General features: G+C 43.9%; 1 protein-coding gene across 4 annotated transcripts in view; it reads right to left on the minus strand.

Moving 5' to 3' along the window:
• Positions 1 to 18,361, minus strand: part of PRDM16 (PR/SET domain 16) — a 303,917-nt gene that overhangs the window by 132,369 nt on the left and 153,187 nt on the right. For all 4 annotated transcript variants that reach the window (XM_030963621.1, XM_030963618.1, XM_030963617.1 and 1 more), the window contains one exon: positions 12,466 to 12,516. Coding sequence is in view for 3 of the 4 variants with exons in the window: in XM_030963618.1 (XP_030819478.1) it covers positions 12,466 to 12,516 (51 nt within the window). In the remaining variant the exon portion in view is untranslated. The remainder of the gene's footprint in view (positions 1 to 12,465; positions 12,517 to 18,361) is intronic.

An 18,361-nucleotide genomic window follows, 5' to 3' on the forward strand; every position in this document is an offset into this window, starting at 1 on the left:
CAGCTCTCCTGAGCACCAAATCCACTTGAAAACGGAGAAAAATGTTCGGCTGATAAGGAAAACCGAACACAAAGGGCACGACACTTCCCAGGCACCATTAAAGGGAGGCAAAAAGAGCCTAAAAAGAGAAGAAAAGCTCTCAGTGCCCCCAGCTCGCATTTTCCCCACGTGCTGGGGCCGCACACGCGTGCGGGAATGAAAGGACACTCGGGCTCCTGCCTCCCTTTGTCACTGATGAACAAGATAAACCCAGGAGCTCCATGAAAAACCCGAGTGATGCCGCTGCCCCTCATTCTCATGCAGGATTGTGGAGATCCAGGCCAGCCTGGCAGGTATTTGTGTGAACCTCTCTGCAGGGACAGGTATTTTATCTCCTCCCCAGAGAGCCTGCTCAGCTCTCAGCTATTTCAGGGGCTCGTTTTTCTCAGCATCCAACCCAAAGCTTGCTCCTGGGCTGGTCGCGTTCTGTGCATGCCACAGGTGAGCGACCCTAAATACAGAATATGAATTTCTGCTGGTTCTTTTACAGCATGACATTATTTTGAAGAAATTTTCCTGTACAAGCACAAAATCAGGTCGAATTCTTTTATTTAAAGGACTTCTGTGCCACCACATTGACTTTGCAGTTTTATAACAGCAGACTCGTGAAATGAGATGTTCAGCTTCTTCTTCTTCTTTTCTTCTTCTTCTTCTTCTTCTTCTTCTTCTTCTTTTCTTCTTCTATATCATCTATATATCTATCTATCTATATCTATATCTATATCTATATCTATATCTATATCTATATCTATATCTATATCTATATCTATATCTACCTATATTATTGGTATCTATATCTATGTCTATATCTCTGAAATAGCAATGCTTTGGAAAAATAAACCTGATTTAAATCCCCCGTTTCCTACTCCAGGAGTGCCCAGTTTGTACTCAGGTTTAGCAGGGGATGCTCTGGGCTTTGCAGGAAAGAGCAAAGGAGCACATGGTGAGCAGCAGAGCTGGAATGGAGGGTGGGACACTCTCCCAATCCCAAGTTTTTCTTGGCAAAAGGGCTGGCAAATCCAAACTGCCAGGAATAAATTGCTGTTGGAGCTCGAGGACATGTTGGAGTCATCAGCAGACACAGAGCCTGAGAGGAAGGACCTCGCTCAGGGACAGCACAACCTCCTTAGGAAAAATTGCAAATCCTTCCTGCTTGCATTGCAGGAAAGCAGGAGAATAACCTGTGGCATTCAGATTGTCTGAAAATTCCCTTCGCCCAGGATTTTCCTCCTGGGAAGCTGAGACGCCTCAGAGAAAAGGAAAACAATAATTATCTCATTTGCTTCTCCTGTGTTTCCCTCCTTTGGAATGTGTTTGGAGATTGTTTACCCACAGGTGATTGTTCCATTGGGTTCTGCTGCGAGTTGTTTTCACTCTTTGGCCAATCAGGGCCAAGTTGTGTGGGGACTCTGGAAAGAGTCACGAGTTTTCATTATTGTCTTTTTAGCATTCTGCAAGTATCCTTTCTGTAGTATTTAGTATTATTTAGCTGTATTATTTAGCTTTCTATATTCTTTAGTATAGTATAGTATACTTTCATATAATATAATATCATAAAATAATAAATTAGCCTTCTAATGGAGAACATGGAGTCAGATTCATCACTCCTCCCTGCCACAAGGGTCCCTGCAAATCCAATAATAACCCTCCAAGATTCCTCTGCTCCCAACAGGAACTGAGGGTAAGAAGAGACAGCCAGGCAGGAAAAAGGGATGAGGTCAGAATTAGGGACATCCCAAACCCAGACAGAGCTGAGTGTCCAGCTGAGAGTGTTCTCCTGGGGTGGATTTACAAGGGAAACCCAGCCCCAGCGCAGATATTTTCCAGGATTCACCTATGTTAAGATTCCCATGGCCAGGAAATGATTAATCTCTATTTCATGGCAGCAGGAACTGAGCAAGAGACTGCTTGGATTGGCCAAGATTACCAGGAGAAAAGTCCAGCTTACTTCTGGGCAGCACTACAGAAAGGGGGAAAAAACTGAAGCAGGTATTAAAGGAAGAGATGAACAATGAAAGTCAAGATTTTCCTGGTTTTACATACAAATATCAGTAATTGGAAGGGCAAACATTGAAAAAAATTAAAATTCCTCTTGACTAATTTTTAAATTGAATATTTCAGGAAAGAAGAATTCAACAGTGTCCTAAAAACTACCTCGAGGCAGCAGAACTAATACAAATTTCCAGAGTTTTCCCAGACTTTTTGTGAGGAAGAACCAACATTCTGGGGCAGAGGAGCTGAAGACTGAAATTCCAGTGGAAACTCAGAGAAGCAATTCCTTTAGGAGTTGCAGTTTATTCTCCCGGAACAGAAGGAATTATTGCACCGAGCAAGGGCTAAGATGTCCTGACAGCAGCAGTGCAGAACTATCTCTGCAGCAGTTATTAATGAGCTGGAAAAATGCTGGGTAGCAAATTCACCTCCCCTCCCCAAGGCCAGAATTCATGGCAACAAATCCCTAAAATAATCAGCTAACTCCAGAAGATTAGGAGAGGGGATGCCTCCAGATGACAGAAGATTTCTTAATTTCAGTTTACTTATAAGGTCACATTAAGCAGGAGGAAAATTTCCTCTGAAGTTTACAAATTAGTTTCTAATCTATTCCACAGCTTTTGGTATTTCTGGTCTATATTCTGTGTTACAGTCAAAAATGAGGAGGGGAAAAAAGTAATAAAAAAAATGAATTGCTTGGGTTAGCCAAGAAAGGATTTAAGCACTTAATTTAGACTCCTCCTGCTGCTACTATTATTATTTATATCTATATTTTTATATATATTTATATACATGTATACATAGCTGAAATTTCCAAAGGGAAACTGAACATCACAGAGGAGCTGACTTCTGGTGATTATTTTTTTTTATTTTTTCCCCAAACATTCCTGTGAAAAATAAACTTGGCTGGGTTGTTTTATTTTTTTCCAGAATATGTATTTTAACATCTCATAGAAACCTTGTAGAATCTAAAATCAGAATATATCAATATGTATTGTTGTCCCTGTGGGACAGCAGTCCCACCTTCACTGCTCTGCAGAACCTTGATTTACTTCTAGGACAAAATATGAAAAAAAAACCAAAATAAAAAGTTTTTTTTGTTGTTTTGTTATTATATTTATATGCAATTATTGTTCACTGGTACCCATTTCTCTGTGTTCTGGCTTTCATTTTTACAGCAGCACTATCAGGGCTGGACCCAGCTTCAAGTCCCTCTGGTGTTCCTCACCCCCATCCTCCCCTTCCCTCCCTCCCCAGCTGCTCTCCAGGTTTTCCTGCTTATCCAGGGAGCTCCAAGAGGCTCCTGCCTGACCCAAATTCTCCTTCCAATGGGATGAACCCAATCCTGCACACCCCCCAGCATCCCAGGGGACCTTCATGGAGCCATCCGCCTTCTCTAAGGCATGGAACCACACAAAAAACCCAAATTCCAGTTCCCGAGTGGAACAGAAACCTGTCCTGGGAACCACACAAAAAAACTCAATTCCAGAATCCCCAGTGGAACAGGAACCTGTCCTGGGAAATGCACAATAAGGTATGGAACCACACAATAAAACCCAATTCCAGATTCCCCATTGGAACAGGAGCCTGTCCCCCAATTCCAGAATCGCCACTGGACCAGGAATCACACAATAAAACTGTCCTGGGAATCACACAGCAAAACCCAATTCCAGACTCCCCAGTGGAACAGGAGCCTGTCCTGGGAACCACACATGAAGAAGATAATTCCAAATTCCCCACTGGAACAGGAACCTGTCCTGGGAGAGATCCCACCTCCAATCCTGAGGATTTTTCCCTGTCCTGGGAGAGATCCCACTTCCCACCCTGAGGATTTTTCCCTGTTCTGGGAGAGATCCCACTTCCCACCCTGAGGATTTTTCCCTGTCCTGGGAGAGATCCCACCTCCCACCCTGAGGATTTTTCCCTGTTCCGCAGCAGAACCTGGAGCTGGCCCAGGGCAGCCCCTCCTCTGCTGCTGCACCACCCCAGAGGTGATTCTGCACCCAGAGCTGATTCTAGGAGCTGATTCCAGCCAAACCCTGTGGCACACTCAGCCCAGCATCCCAGGAGGAATTGCAGAGCAGAGGGAGGGGAGGGGGCTCTGTGTGTGTGTGTTACCTTCCAAGTTACCACACAGCCCCCAAATCCCACAGGCTATCATTCCAAAATTTGTGATGTTTTGTCTACTCTGGTGATTTAAGGTTTGTCAGAAAATGTCAGAAAGGCCACGGGGCCAAGGGCTTCCTGATGACTGAGGATTTTCTTTCACATGACCTTCCTGAAGTTGATTTTGGGCTCCAGACAGTGCTGCCTTCAGCTCTGACAGGGGCCGGCTGGCAGCAGATTCATGGGGATCTCTGGGGCATTCTGGCATTTTCAGACTGAGCTGGGGCTGTAATGCCTCCTAATCATCCAGAATATTGTTTCACTGGAGGGGTGGAAATGCCAGCCCCTCACTTTGGTGAGCAGGGAAAAGGAGCCTGGTGCAAACAATTAAAAACAGCAACGTTGAGTGTTGGCATTCCATGTGTGATAGTGCGCGTGGCTTTTCGCAGGGGAGCACTGAAATGAGTTTTTTAGGCACAGAGAGAAAAGGAGCTTTGGGAGAGAATTGTTAAAAATATTAATTTGTGATCAAACTTTTAACTTATGTTCAAATTCATAATTGCTGTTCAAACTCATAATTTGTGTTCAAACTCATAATTTCTGTTCAAACTCTTAATTTGTGATCAAACTCTTAATTTGTGTTTAAACTCTTGTGTTGAAACTGTTAATTTGTGTTCAACCTTGTGTTGGCATTTCATGTTGATAGTGCACATGGCTTTTAGCAGAGGAGCACTGAGTTTTATATATTTTATATATAAAACGAGTTTTGTAGACACAAAAAGAAAAGGAGGATTGGGAGAGAAGTGTTAAAAATGTGAATTTGTGATCAAACTTTTAACTTATCTTCAAACTCATAATTTGTGTTCAAACTCAATTTGTGTTCAAACTCTTGTCTTCAAATTCTTAATCTGTGTTCGAACTCTTAATTTGTGTCCAAATTCTTAATTTGTGTTCAAACTCTTGTGTCAAAACTGCTAATTTCTGTTCAACAAGGGATGGAAATGCCAGCCCCTCACTTTGGTGAGCAGGGAAAAGGAGACTGGGATCCTGATGAAAACAATTAAAAAATGGGAGTGGGTAAACAGCAACCTTGAGTGTTGGCATTTCATGTGTGATAGTGGCATTTAGCAGGGGAGCGCTGAAATGAATTTTATATACACAGACAGAAAAGGAGGATTGGGAGAGAAATGTTAAAAATGTCAATTTGTGTTCAAACTCTTAATTTGTGTTCAAGCTCTTGTGTTCAAACTCTTAATTTGTGTTGAAACTGTTAATTGGTGATCAAACTCTTAACTTATGTTCAAACTCTTAATTTGCGTTCAAACGGTTGTGTTCAAACTCTTATGTTCAAACTCTTAATTTGTGTTGAAACTCTCAATTTGTGTTCAAACTGTTAAATGTGTGATAATTCCCACAAACCCCAAGCAAAGGGAGCAGGGACCAGCACGTGAGGGTTTTACGTTATTTTGGATACTCTTGGTTATAAAAAAGTTTAGGAATCTTCAATTTGCATGTGTTATTAGCATAACTGACTCAGCCAAAATGTCTTAATGGGTCTCCTTTGTGTCCTGATCACAGAGACATGGAATGGTTTGGGTTGGACCTTAAAGCTCATCCCATTCCATGGGCAGGGACACCTTCCACTGTCCCAGGCTGCTCCAAGCCCTGTCCAACCTGGCCTTGGGCACTGCCAGGGATCCAGGGGCAGCCACAGCTCCTCTGGGCACCTGTGCCAGGGTCTCACCCTCCCAGGGAAGGATTTTCAATCATTTATTGTGCCAAGGCAGCAGCCAGCTGTCTCCTCACCCCCACAGAAATGCGGTTTCTGACTCAAACCCAGCCCAAAGTCTGTGTGTCTGTGCTTGGGACGCATCAAAATGACAAGGTGGCCTCTCCTAAACGTGCCTGGAGTTCAGGGGCACTTTTATCTGAGGGGATGCTGCTGTGGCACCTGAGCCGTGTGTGGGAGCAGCTCAGCAGCACGTTCTGGACACCTCCTGAGCCCCAGCAATGCAGGGGAATCAGACACAGGTTATAAATCAGTGCTGGGGAGCAGCTCAGCATCACAGCTCCGGGGTTTGGAGGATGCAGGAGGAGAAGAACCAGCTTAACTCACAAAAAAAATCTTATTTAGAACTGTGAGGTGCTCACACCCTACCCAAAACCCACATTATTTGCTAGGGAGAAATGGGGAATTTGGCATTAACCACTTCATAGCCTGCAGGTGTGGGAGCCGTGGGACAGCCCCTGCTCTGCCTCAGCGTTCTGCAGATATGGAGAGAGCAACCTTAACCACTCCTCTTAACTTGGCCTGATTTACGGGCTCCAACCCCCCCGAGATCTCTTCATGGAGCCATTTCTCATACCCACACTCACCGAACAACCCAGCCCAAACATCTGTATCACAGAAATTCAACACACAGTGTTATTCCTGCAAAATAATTTAACCATCACTTTCTTTGCTGACTTTTCTGTGCCAGCCTTACACCTTTTTTTTTTTTTTTTTTTACTTTACATGCTTCATTTCAGCAAAATCAAGGATGCAAACTTCTTAGAAGTACTTAGTTTCCATGGAAACCTAAGCTGACCGCAACATTATTGTTCTCAAGAGGGAACTGACTTTACTATATGTTCATTCACTGAATTAATGGACTCCTGGTTCTTTTATTAGCAGCTCTCTAACAATAGAAAGAGAGAAATGTTATAAAAAAGACTCTCAGACAACTGTCCACTCTTTTGTCCAGGGCTTATTGGAATGACGCAAGTCTATTCAGGAAAAGATTATAAAAATCAACTCAAAGCTGCCTGTGTTTGTGGCTGCTAAATATACCTTTATTTCATAAAGATACAACCTATAAAACAAGCAAATTAAAGCTCTTTTTTTAAAGTAGTAACTGTGAAGCAGCAGCCCTGGAGAAATGGGGCTTTAGCTCCCAAATCTGGGATTGTTGCCCCCTCCCACGGGGTTGTGGAGCATCTTTAACCCCCAATTCTGCGTCAATTCTCAGCCAGGATGAGGATTGTGCACAAACTGGAGGGGGGTGATTCTTCAAAACCCAGAAAAGTGAAGAAAACTCAGCGAAATCTGTGGGAAATCCTCACTGAGAGTTTGAGAATATCTTCCACAAGCTGGGGATAATATGATAATATATCCCTGTTAAGTGCAGAAATGTAATTTGTGCTGCAAAGGCAGTAACTCACAGCAGGCTGGGTTCAAATCTACAATTTGAAACATTTCAAACCCGGGTCAAATCTGCAATTTGAGAAATTGCAATTCCGAGTTCAAATCTTCAATTTGAGAAATTGCAGATCCAGGTTCAAATCTGCAATTTGAAACATTTCAAATGCAGGTTCAATCTGCAATTTGAGAAATTGCAAATCCAGATTCAAATCTGCACTTTGAACAGTTGCAAATCCAGGTTCAAATCTGCACTTTGAAACATTTCAAATCCGAGTTCAAGTCTGCAATTTGAAAAATTGCAAATCCGGGTTCAAATCTGCAATTTGCAACATTTCAAATGCAAGTTCAAATCTGCACTTTGAAAACTTGCAAATTCGGGTTCAAATCTGCAATTTGCAACATTTCAAACTTACAATTTGCTCTCACAAGGCTCAGGCCTTGGGGGGGTTTGTCCTGCCCAGTAATTGCTGCACAAAAGACAGTGAGCAGCTCCCTTGCTCTTCCCTAACTACCTTCCTGAGTGCTTATTGAAGTCTGATTTCTTACTCCTCTGGGTCATCATTCATCAGCCCCCAGATCCCACCGGGAGAGCCCGGCCAGACCTCTCCACATCCCTCCTTGCCAGGGGCCATTCCTGACGGCCCCGCGAAATGGAAAATGTCTTCACAGCGACCCGGCGGGACGGGCTGCGGCCATAATACCCAAATAATCATTTGGCAAATTATCATAATTATCAATCAATCATCCCCGTGTGAACAATGTGCTCCTGAAGTATCAGATGGTTCCTGTGACCTGTAGCATTTTGGATATAATAATAAACCCGGGGAGATTTATGGCCCCGTCCCGCTCTCCGCATCTGCAGCGGCAAAACGCTCGTTGGGGTTTTGCTTTTGCTTTGGAGCTCAAAGATTTCCTCATACCTGGGTTTCTTTTTTGCTACTTGATGCTTTTCTAAAAGGCCAAAATTTGTGGTCACACCCAGTTTTCTAAAATTCACTTTATTTTTTAAAGAGAAATCTGTGTGATTTGCGAGCGCAGAATAACCGTGCTGCTTAAATTGCTTTTACTCCACAGCCTCATCAGCATTATATTTACAGCTTCTAATATTTGGCAATGTAGGAATGAGGCCAGCCAGAGGAGGGAGGGGGAAAATTGGTTTTGTCTTCAGTTTTTGTTGTGTTTTGCACAATGCCAGATTGAATCCAACCCTTTTGAAGCCGATAGCATCTCCCGCTCCCCGTGCAGCACATTCTTGTTAATGGATAAATTCAAGCTCTCCAGAAAGTCAAAGAATAAATTTAAAGCCTTTTGCCAAATGCCTATCCTATTGGATTTTGATAAGACGGCTATTGAGCTTTAATAATGTCTTCTATCCTTTTTCAGCTGGCCCTTAACATGTCTCTTTATTTGTCCCTAAAGCCTCTTCAGCGATGCCTTTTTATTACAAGTCTCTCAGCTTGCTCTCAGGGGAGACAGGGTCGACAAGAGTGATAGATAGATAACTCTATAGATTATCTCCCACAGATGTTTTCTCTCCAGTAGCCCCTCAGGCTATTCCCTCTAAGTAAACAGAAACTAAATAGAGAGTCTACTGAAGAGAGAAGTCCCTGAGGTCCCTTGTCACCACGGTCAGAAAAACAGCCCAGCCTGGGGAGGTGGGCTGGGAGCTCTGCACACACACACACAGAATCCTTCCCCAGCATTCTGGAACCCTCATCCAAAGTGACCCTTGGAGGGGAGAGAAATGCATCTGCTTGGGGGGGGAAAAATATAAAAGTGTGGTGTGTAATGGGCACAGGCCTTGCTGGAGGAAGTGGAAATCTTTCAGCTCAAAGTTAAAGCAAAATGACAACAGGGACGGGGACAATGACAACAAGGTGTTTGCTCAGTTTATTAAATGCTTGGAAAATTCAGAGGGAGAGGACGCCGAGCTGCTTTCTAAGCAAAATAAACAGAGTGCAGGGATATGGGCTGGGAAAAAGACATTTGGGAGCAAGGGACAATAAACCCCCAGGTATTACTCCTATTTTTATCTCTGAGTGTCCTCATTCAGGTCACTAAAAGAACTAAAATAAGTGACTTTCCTGTTTTAATATTGCTTCCAGCACTGATGATTTAAAATTAAACAAACAAGATGAGGAGCTCGTGTGTATTTGTCTAAGTTAAACTAAATATCAGCCAGCAAAGGTGATGCAAGGAAAGCTCGTTAGGTATACACCACATTTCAATCCACGGAGCAGCATAGATATAAAAAATAATCCTGGATATGGGTCCTTCAATGACATTGAATTAGTCCTGTCAAACAACCACTAACAAAGAAATCAGCTTTCTGGTGTTAGTGGTCCCAGCAGAAATAACAGTAACATGAACCGAAAAATACTGGATACGGTGAGAAATACTTATTCTTTGTGCTCCAAGCCAAAAAAAAAATCCCTGTTTTATTCTACTACAAAACAGGCTCTGCTGTGCTGCAGACTTTTCCTTGCCTTTCAGTTCATTAAAGTTATGTAAAAGAGTGGTTTTTTCCTGGGAGCTGAAGAGCAGAGACAGTTCTGGGGTCAGTTTTAAGCAGAGGTTGCTTGATGCACATCTCCCTACAACCCTGACTGCCATCACCATCCCTTCCCTGCTTTTTCCTGGTTTTACAGGTTTTTCTCTGCATTTTGGGATTTTTTTTTTTTGCTCTTTCTAGTCCTTGTTAGTGCCCAATTCTGAACCTGGGATGCAGCAGTCAAAAGAGCCACTGAAATTATGGTCTCTTTGCTCCCCTCCCAGTTGAAATCAGGCCACCCACTCCAGTTACATTTGTCTTCAGTCACCTTCTCGCCACCAACTCATCTCTGAAGGAATAGGAATAAATTGAAGTCAAATCTCAACCATTGTGTCTTCAGGGATATGACAACTGAATGATTTAGAGAGGCTGGAAAAGGAAATCTGCTCCCGAGAGGGTTTTGTGCCACTGGAGCCAAATGCCAGAGTGCTACTTCCAAACAATTGAGAGATCCTACAAAAATTGTCCAGAGTGATTTCTCATTCTTTAGTTTTCATTTTCTCCTGACTGAAAAGCTGTCTCACAGTAGTCTTTTCACAAGCCATAAAGTTTAGACTTGAACTCTTTACCTTTCTGCTCTGACCTCCTTTACCCCAGCTGTAAAACCCTACTGCCCATCCTTCAATAAATTTATCACCTCATAAACTCCCACTAGTGCTTCTCTACAATGCATTTAAGAGACACAAGTGGAAGGCCAGGCCTTCCCCCCTTGTCAAATATCACAATTGTCCAGTTTTATACCTGCTGCACGGGGAAATATTTAAGGACACGGCATTTTTCAAAGACCTGCGGTTTTTGTAACAATCCCCCTTGAAATAAAAGCCCAAAGTTTAAATACAAACCCATGGGTTGAACATATAAAACTGCCATTCTCGTGTTTCCCTGCTTCACACAACTCCTGCTCTCTTTGGGGTGCTGCAGATCCTGGAGGTGGGGATGGAGCGAGTTCATTTGTGAGATTGTAATTAAAGACTGAAGAAGGATTAGCCGAGCCATGGAGAATCCCCTCCATCCTTGTGGGAGCTGCGTGGGCATAATGAGGACCTGCCACCTTGTCACCACGTCTGCCCACACAAAGGGATCCCACAGAGGCAGGGACAGACGCCCCATGAGTTATGGAGGTGCCCAAGGTAAAAAGTTCAGCCACAGGTCCCTGGTGAGGCCGTGGGGCGCTCAGAGGATGTTTCCTCTGAGTCTTGGGAATAAAACCTGATTTTTTATTTTTTAACGTGGTAAGAATAGAACAGGTCATACCGGACATGTGTCTAAATCTCTTTTCCCAGCCTGGCTCTGGAGCCTGGCAAGGATTGTATTTCATTCTCTTTGGCAGAGGGGAGCAAGGGATTCCTTTTAGTTTTAAGAGTGGAGAAGCAGCATGGCCTGAAGGACGAGCAGCAAAGGGCCAGCCTCAGAGATTTCCTGTCACAGATACATTTTATGAAAAATCCTTTCCTTAGGATTTTTCCTCCTGAGAAGCTGAGAGACCTCAGGAACAAAATGTAAACAATGGTTATCTGCTGCTGTGGAATGCAACAGGTGCATCTGTGATTGGTCTCTTGTGGCTGTTTCTAATTAATGACCAATCACAGCCCAGCTGGCTCAGACTGTCCGAGCCACAAGCCTTTGTTATTCATTCTTTCTTTTTCTATTCTTAGCCAGCCTTCTGATGAAATCCTGTCTTCTATTCTTTTAGTATAGTTTTAATATAATATATATCATAAAATAATAAATCAAAATTTCTGAAACGTGGAGTCAGATCCTCATCTCTTCCCTCATCCTCAGACCCCTGTGAACACTGTCAAAATTTCCCACTCCCAAAACTTTCACAAACAGGAACTGTGAACATCCTTGACAAGACAACTGCACATAAAAGGAGTCATAACCAGCTCCTTATTTCAGAGAGGACACACAAGCTACAGCTACTGAGAGGCTCTAATCAAACCCAACTTGTGAAGCTTTAATCAGCAAAGCTGTTAACCAACAGATCCACATGGAGCAAAACCTCATTTCAGAGCTTCTGAGGGTAACCCCAACCCAAACAGCAGCCTGGCCACCCAAACACGTCATGCTGAGCCTCAGTGGAGCCCAGTGCAGCTGGGCTGAGTGTGGAACACATTTTCTCTGGTCCAGCTGGAGCCCCACAATGTGATGAGAAGCACCATCAATGCATCACATGGGCTCAAATTTATCCTTTCACAGACTTATGCCTTTTCCCTTGGACTTCACATCAGCCACATTTGATGCTGATGTGACCTCCAAAAATTTAGCACTTCTAACAAAGGACCAACATTTTCTTTTACTGGAAAAGAGGTAAATGAGGTTTTTCGCTTTGGCCCGGCAGCTGTTTGTGTTGTAGCTGAATCAAGGAACACCTCAAACTATTATTTTCTCTTTCATAATGACTGGAATCACAAAAAGACAGGAAAATACGCCAACAGAACCACAACACTTAATCCAAAAAGGCAACAGCAAACACTGGAAAACTTTTACGACGTTATTGCCGTCAACACCTTGGTTCAAAAGTGAGGGAAAATCTCCAGGTGCATTTCCAAGCCAGGGAATAAAACAACTCCCAGGAGACTGGGCCATGTCCTACCTTTTTTATATTGCCCTCCTGGGAGGTCACCTCGGGATCAGTCAGTATTTGCTGAGGAAAAAACAGAACAGAAACAAAATTCAGTTGTGTTGCAGCTAAGAATGCTATAAAATAACAGAAATTCATATTGCTGTAATGATGATGAGGGGGAGAATGAATAAATATTATATTATTGATCATAATGGCCAAAACTCACAACTGCACCCAGATGTTTGGAAAGTTTGATGGAGGGTTTTCAGCAGAACTGTAATTTAATTTTATATATATATGTAATCTAAATTACAGTTCTGCTGAAAATCCTCCATAATTATATTATAATTATAAATTATAATAACATTATATATATAATATTATAATTTATAATTATAATGTTCAATACTTATAATTAAGTATTGAACATTATAATTATAATATAATTATAAAAATTAATATTCGATTAATATCTAATTATGTAACTCAGTACATTTTATTATATTCATTTGATTTAATTAATAGTTAATGATAGAATTCATTTGCTAAATTATTATAATTAATAAATTATATTTGTATTATGATTAATTATAATGATATATATCTATAAAACAACAAACAAAAACAAGAAAAAACCAACCAAACAAAAACAAAACACAAAACCAATTTTATTTATTTATTTTACATATTTTTGTTTTGTTGCATACATCCTTGGCAAAGTAAACTGCCTGTGGCACACTGATTAGTGGAATGGGACCACAATTTTTGTCTATTGACTTAAGGAGCTAGTCCTGCTGAATATACTAAATATAACAGTGCAGTGATAATATTTGCATAGTTGAGTTATGTGTATTTTAAAAAAATATTAGATATATATATATATATTTTAAGGTTTTCTGTCACTTCTGTGAATAATCCCCTTAGCTTTGGCAGACAAGGATGGGTGTGGACAACAGGGGCACCAAGAGAACAGGCACCCACAGGATCCAATTCTGAATTCTGTTCCAGGATTGAGTCCCTCTGGAGCAGATCCCGGGATGCTCAGGCCCCCCCAGCGCTCTTTAATTCCCCCTCCAGCCGAGGTGTGGTGGAACAAGTCATTAAATCGCTGCTGCGCCCCACCTCAGATTAGCTCCAGGTCAGCAGGCATTCAGGGAGGTCAAGTACCTCAGCCCTGCATCCCCCTGAATCCCCCTCCGGGGTAAACAGGGACCTGATCCAGCCGGGAATTCCAGCCGCTCCCGGAGCTCTGGGGGGAGCTGGGGGGGCTGAGGACAGACAGACACCCAAGGACACCCAAGGACTGGGGTGCTCAGGGCTCCCCCAAGAGCTGGGGGAGGTGGTTTGGCTGCCAAAGAGCAGGAAAAACCTCCAGGAAGAGAGATGGATGTGGAAGGAAAATGCAGGTTAAATTGGAGAAGGGATGTTCAGGGAAGTTCAGGGAAGAGTAGCTCAGGGAAGTTCAGGGAAGTTCAGGGAAGCTCAGGGAAGAAAAGTTCAGGGAAGTTTAGGAAAGTTCAGGGACGTGAAATTCAGGGAAGTTCAGAACAGGTCAGGGAAGAGAAGTTCAGGAAAGTTCAGGAAAGTTCAGGAGAGGAGAGGAGAGGAGAGGAGAGGAGAGGAGAGGAGAGGAGAGGAGAGGAGAGGAGAGGAGAGAGGAGAGGAGAGGAGGAGAGGAGAGGAGAGGAGAGGAGAGGAGAGGAGAGGAGAGGAGAGGAGAGGAGAGGAGAGGAGAGGAGAGGAGAGGAGAGGAGAGGAGAGGAGAGGAGAGGAGAGAGGCTCCAGTGCATTTTAGAGCTGAGGGTTTGGCACGAAGCTCCTGTCCTGCTTTGGCCATGCCCAGGTGAGCTCGACTGATTTACAAATTTCCAACCCGCTGCCAAATCTCCAGCTCAGCTGCACTAACAAGGGGCTGTGTTTCCATGGGAAGAACCCCAAACCACTCCCTGCTTTACACCAGCTCTAATGGACGTTGAAACTGCCGTTTCCAAAGTAGCTGAGAGCAAATAGGATCAAGAGGCAAATCCCAGAGCCATAAAGATTCTGCGTTCCCAGCCTGGAACACCCTGACATGACTGGAGTCAAACATCCATCCTGCCTGTCCTAGATGTCACCAAGCTTCCAGGGAGTGCTGAGTGCTCCCACTGTGCTCACCAGGAACCAGGAATCCCCAAAAACTTTGGAGAATTAGGCCATCAAACTTTCAGAGCTGAAGCAGAAATACAAAACGACCCCAAAAACATCCACGGGGACGAAGCTGCCTCCAAATGAAGACACCTGCCTGTAATTATGATTGCAAAAAAGCTTTTGGATACAATCAGAGAAGTGTGTGCAGTCAGAGTGGGTAATCCCCCCGTCCAGCAGCACCATAAACGTGGAGGGGAAAGAAAACTCCAGTGAAGTGCAAATTGGGCTGTGGTGGAGCCCTGTATAAACAGGCTTAAGAGTCAGCAATTCCTGAGTCGGAATGGAGATGCCAACACAAGCTTCCTTTTGTTGGTTTGGACAGAGCTGTGCTCAAGGGGCAAGTTCCTTCTCTGAAACCTTTTTTTTTTTCCCTTTTTTCAATTCAAAATAGCAGGTCCTGAATTTCAAGGTTCTTAGAGAACAGAATTTCGGTGAAAATATTTCATCCATGTTCAAAAATGGTGATTTTTTGCAGAAAATCCTCTGTAGGATCTTGCTGCTCGTTTGGAGTATTTAAAAATGGCTGAGTGTCGATATTTGGTGAAATCCTTTTTGAGTTCCCACCTATTACAGAACTTCTGGGGGAAGAGCCCCTCAATACCACAAAGAATTTTAATTTTGATGGAACCATCTCCACACTCAAACTATCAGAACGTGGACAATTAGTGGTGAACATGCTGGTGGTGCTGCACGGCCTTGATTATCTTAAAGGTCTTTCCAACTTTAACAATTATGGGATTCTGTGGGTGAAAAGGCATTTTAGCAGTAGAGGGAGAGTAGGAACTGGTTTAGATTAAATATTTCATCTTTTCTTTACACCTGATTAAAAAAAAATATCCAAGGTGTTATTGTGGGCTGAGCTCTACCACAGACCATCTGCACTGGCTTGGACACATCCCAATGTCCTGAATGTCCCATTTTCCCACTCCAGCCATGGGATGGCAGCTTGGGATGGTGTTGGCAGCATCCATGTGGGGTGTCTGTGGAGGAGCAGAGGCCAGAATTCCAAACCTCCCCTTGCCCAGCCACTGCCAGGGCTCTGAATGAGCCTTCAGAAACCTTCCTGGGAGCTGGAGGGAAGCTCAGAGTTGTCCTGCTGCATTCCCAGCGTGGAATAAACACCTGTGTGACCAGAGAGCAGCCACACCAGGTGCCCTGGAGCAGAGCCCATCCCAAAATTCCACCCTCCACGGCACATGGGAAGGGGGTGAAGCCACACTGAGATGTCCACAGCACCTCCTGCTTAGAGGGGAGAGGCAGAACCAGGCAAAGCAAGCCCCAGGTGTGATGTTTATTAATAAGAATAACGAGATAGTTTTTGAAAATCTGCTCACTGGGTAATTTTGGGGTAAATTTAAAATTTAGGGTAAATTTAATTGGGTAAATTTAGCGCAGTCTGGGCTTCATCTCATGCAAACGCCTCAGGACTAAATATAGAGCTGGACGTGTGCAGTGGGCTGCACTCCTGCTCTGAGCACAGATGTTCCTGAATGTGCTCAGAATTTACACCACATGCTTTTTCTATCAACTGATCTGTTGATTTTAGCCAGGGGAAGGACAACATGTCAGCAGCAGCCACGTCAGGAGAGCCTGTGCCTTGGGCCTGGGCTGGAGGGGGATTTCTCTGCCTTTCTTTCCTTGCCTGGGCTCAGGGAATTGGTGGCACCCAGCAGCTGGTGACAATTCCCACCAGGGAACTGGTGGCACCCAGCAATTGGTGGCAATTCCCACCAGGAATTGGTGGCACCCAGCAATTGGTGGCAATTCCCACCAGGAATTGGTGGAACCAAGCAATTTGTGACAATTCCCACCAGGAATTGGCGGCACACAGCAATTGGTGGCAATTCCCACCAGGAATTGGTGGCACCAAACATTTTGTGGCAATTCCCACCAGGAAATTGGTGGCACCCAGCAATTGGTGGCAATTACCACCAGGAATTGGTGGCATCCACTAATTGTTGGCAATTCCCACCAGGAATTGGTGGCAATTCCCACCAGGAATTTTTGGCACCCAGCAATTGGTGGCAATTCCCACCAAATAATTGGTGGCACTCAGCAATTGGTGGCCATTCCCACCAGGAATTGATGGCATGCAGAAATTGTTGGCAATTCCCACCAGGAATTGGTGGCACCAAACATTTTGTGGCAATTCCCGCCAGGGAACTGGTGGCACCAAACATTTTGTGGCAATTCCCACCAGGAATTGATGGCACCCAGCAATTGATGACAATTCCCACCAGGAATTGGTGGCACCCAGCAATTGGTGACAATTCCCACCAGGAATTGGTGGCACCAGGATCGTGCCCCAGATTCACCAGTTAGGGACGTGCTAGAATTTTTACAGAGCCCCCTGAGTGTATGCTAAACATGTCAGGGAACGCCATGTGATTCTCTTTGAAAAACAGTTTACAAGCTGGCATTCTCCAGCTGCAGTTAACCCTAATTTGATTACATTACTGAGACAGATCACAATGAGCTTATGTAAATAGTAACGTTATCCATTCATTCCCCCAGCTCAGATAAATTGTCATTTAGAGGGGAAAAAACCCCCAACCCAAACTTCAATAGGCATTCAGCAGGGCATGGTGCATTCAGCAAATTGAAGATGACAGACTGGGACCTTCCCTTGCTGCAGCTCTGGATTATCCCTCTAAAATCTGGATTTTAAAGGGATATTTCCACATCTGCTCCGAGCTGGAAGGTGAAGAGGATGCCCGGTAATTGCACAGAAGTCAGGAGGCAGATAACAGCGCTGCTTTCAATGACTGGGTCTTTTTCAGGAGGATTTTTCAGGAGGAGCTGAGTGCACCAGTGAGGGCACCAGTGATGCTCACAGCTGAGTGAGCCGTTTGGGGTTTCAGCCACTGCCTGGGCACCTGCCCTTGGTGCAGGGCACTGCTCAGGGCCCTGGGGACATCCCTGGGACCTGGGCTGTGCCACCTGCACCACCTCAGGTCTGCCTCACCACACAGCAGGCTCAGAAAAAGCGCTAAAAACTCTTATTTTGCCTTAAATCAGCCGAGGGGCTGGGGTTCTGGCTTGCACACAGGTTCACATGAATGATTCAGGTGAAAGCAGAGGTTCTGGCCCTGCTGTGCCCAGTTTGTGCTGCTCACAGCTGGGCTCATGGCAGAGTTACTCTGCTTGTCTGTGGCGTATCTGCATGCACACAGGGACAGCACAACCTGCAGAGCAAACAGCTCCTTCCAGCCAGCCTCTTGTGGCTTTAAAAACTGTCTCAGGTCAGAAAATCACAGAATATCCTGAGCTGGAAGGGCCTGCCCACCTTAAAGCCAGAAATTCCTTCCCAATTCCCCACCTAAACTTCCCCTCTTGCAGTTTGAAGCCATTCCCCACTGTCCTTGTCCCTCCAGCCTCTCCCCTTCTTTTCTGTGGGATCCTTTCCCTAATTGAGAAGACCCCAATTAGGTCACCCCAAGGTGTGACCTAATTGGGTGAGATATATCTATATATATATATATCTATATAAAACCATATATATATATAATATATATAAAAATATATATTATATTTAAAGATACCTATGAAGGTATTCTCCAATTATATATATATATAAAAATATTAGGTCACCCCAAGGCGTGACCCAATATATAATATATATTATATATATTTAAATATATATATATTCAAACACACCAACAACCCACAGAGCCACAGCACTGATGTGCATCTGTAGGAAAACCAGATATGGAAAAAAAACCCACAGAAAACCATTTCA

Source organism: Camarhynchus parvulus, chromosome 21 (assembly GCF_901933205.1).
Source record: "Camarhynchus parvulus chromosome 21, STF_HiC, whole genome shotgun sequence".
Classification (NCBI taxonomy): domain Eukaryota; kingdom Metazoa; phylum Chordata; class Aves; order Passeriformes; family Thraupidae; genus Camarhynchus; species Camarhynchus parvulus.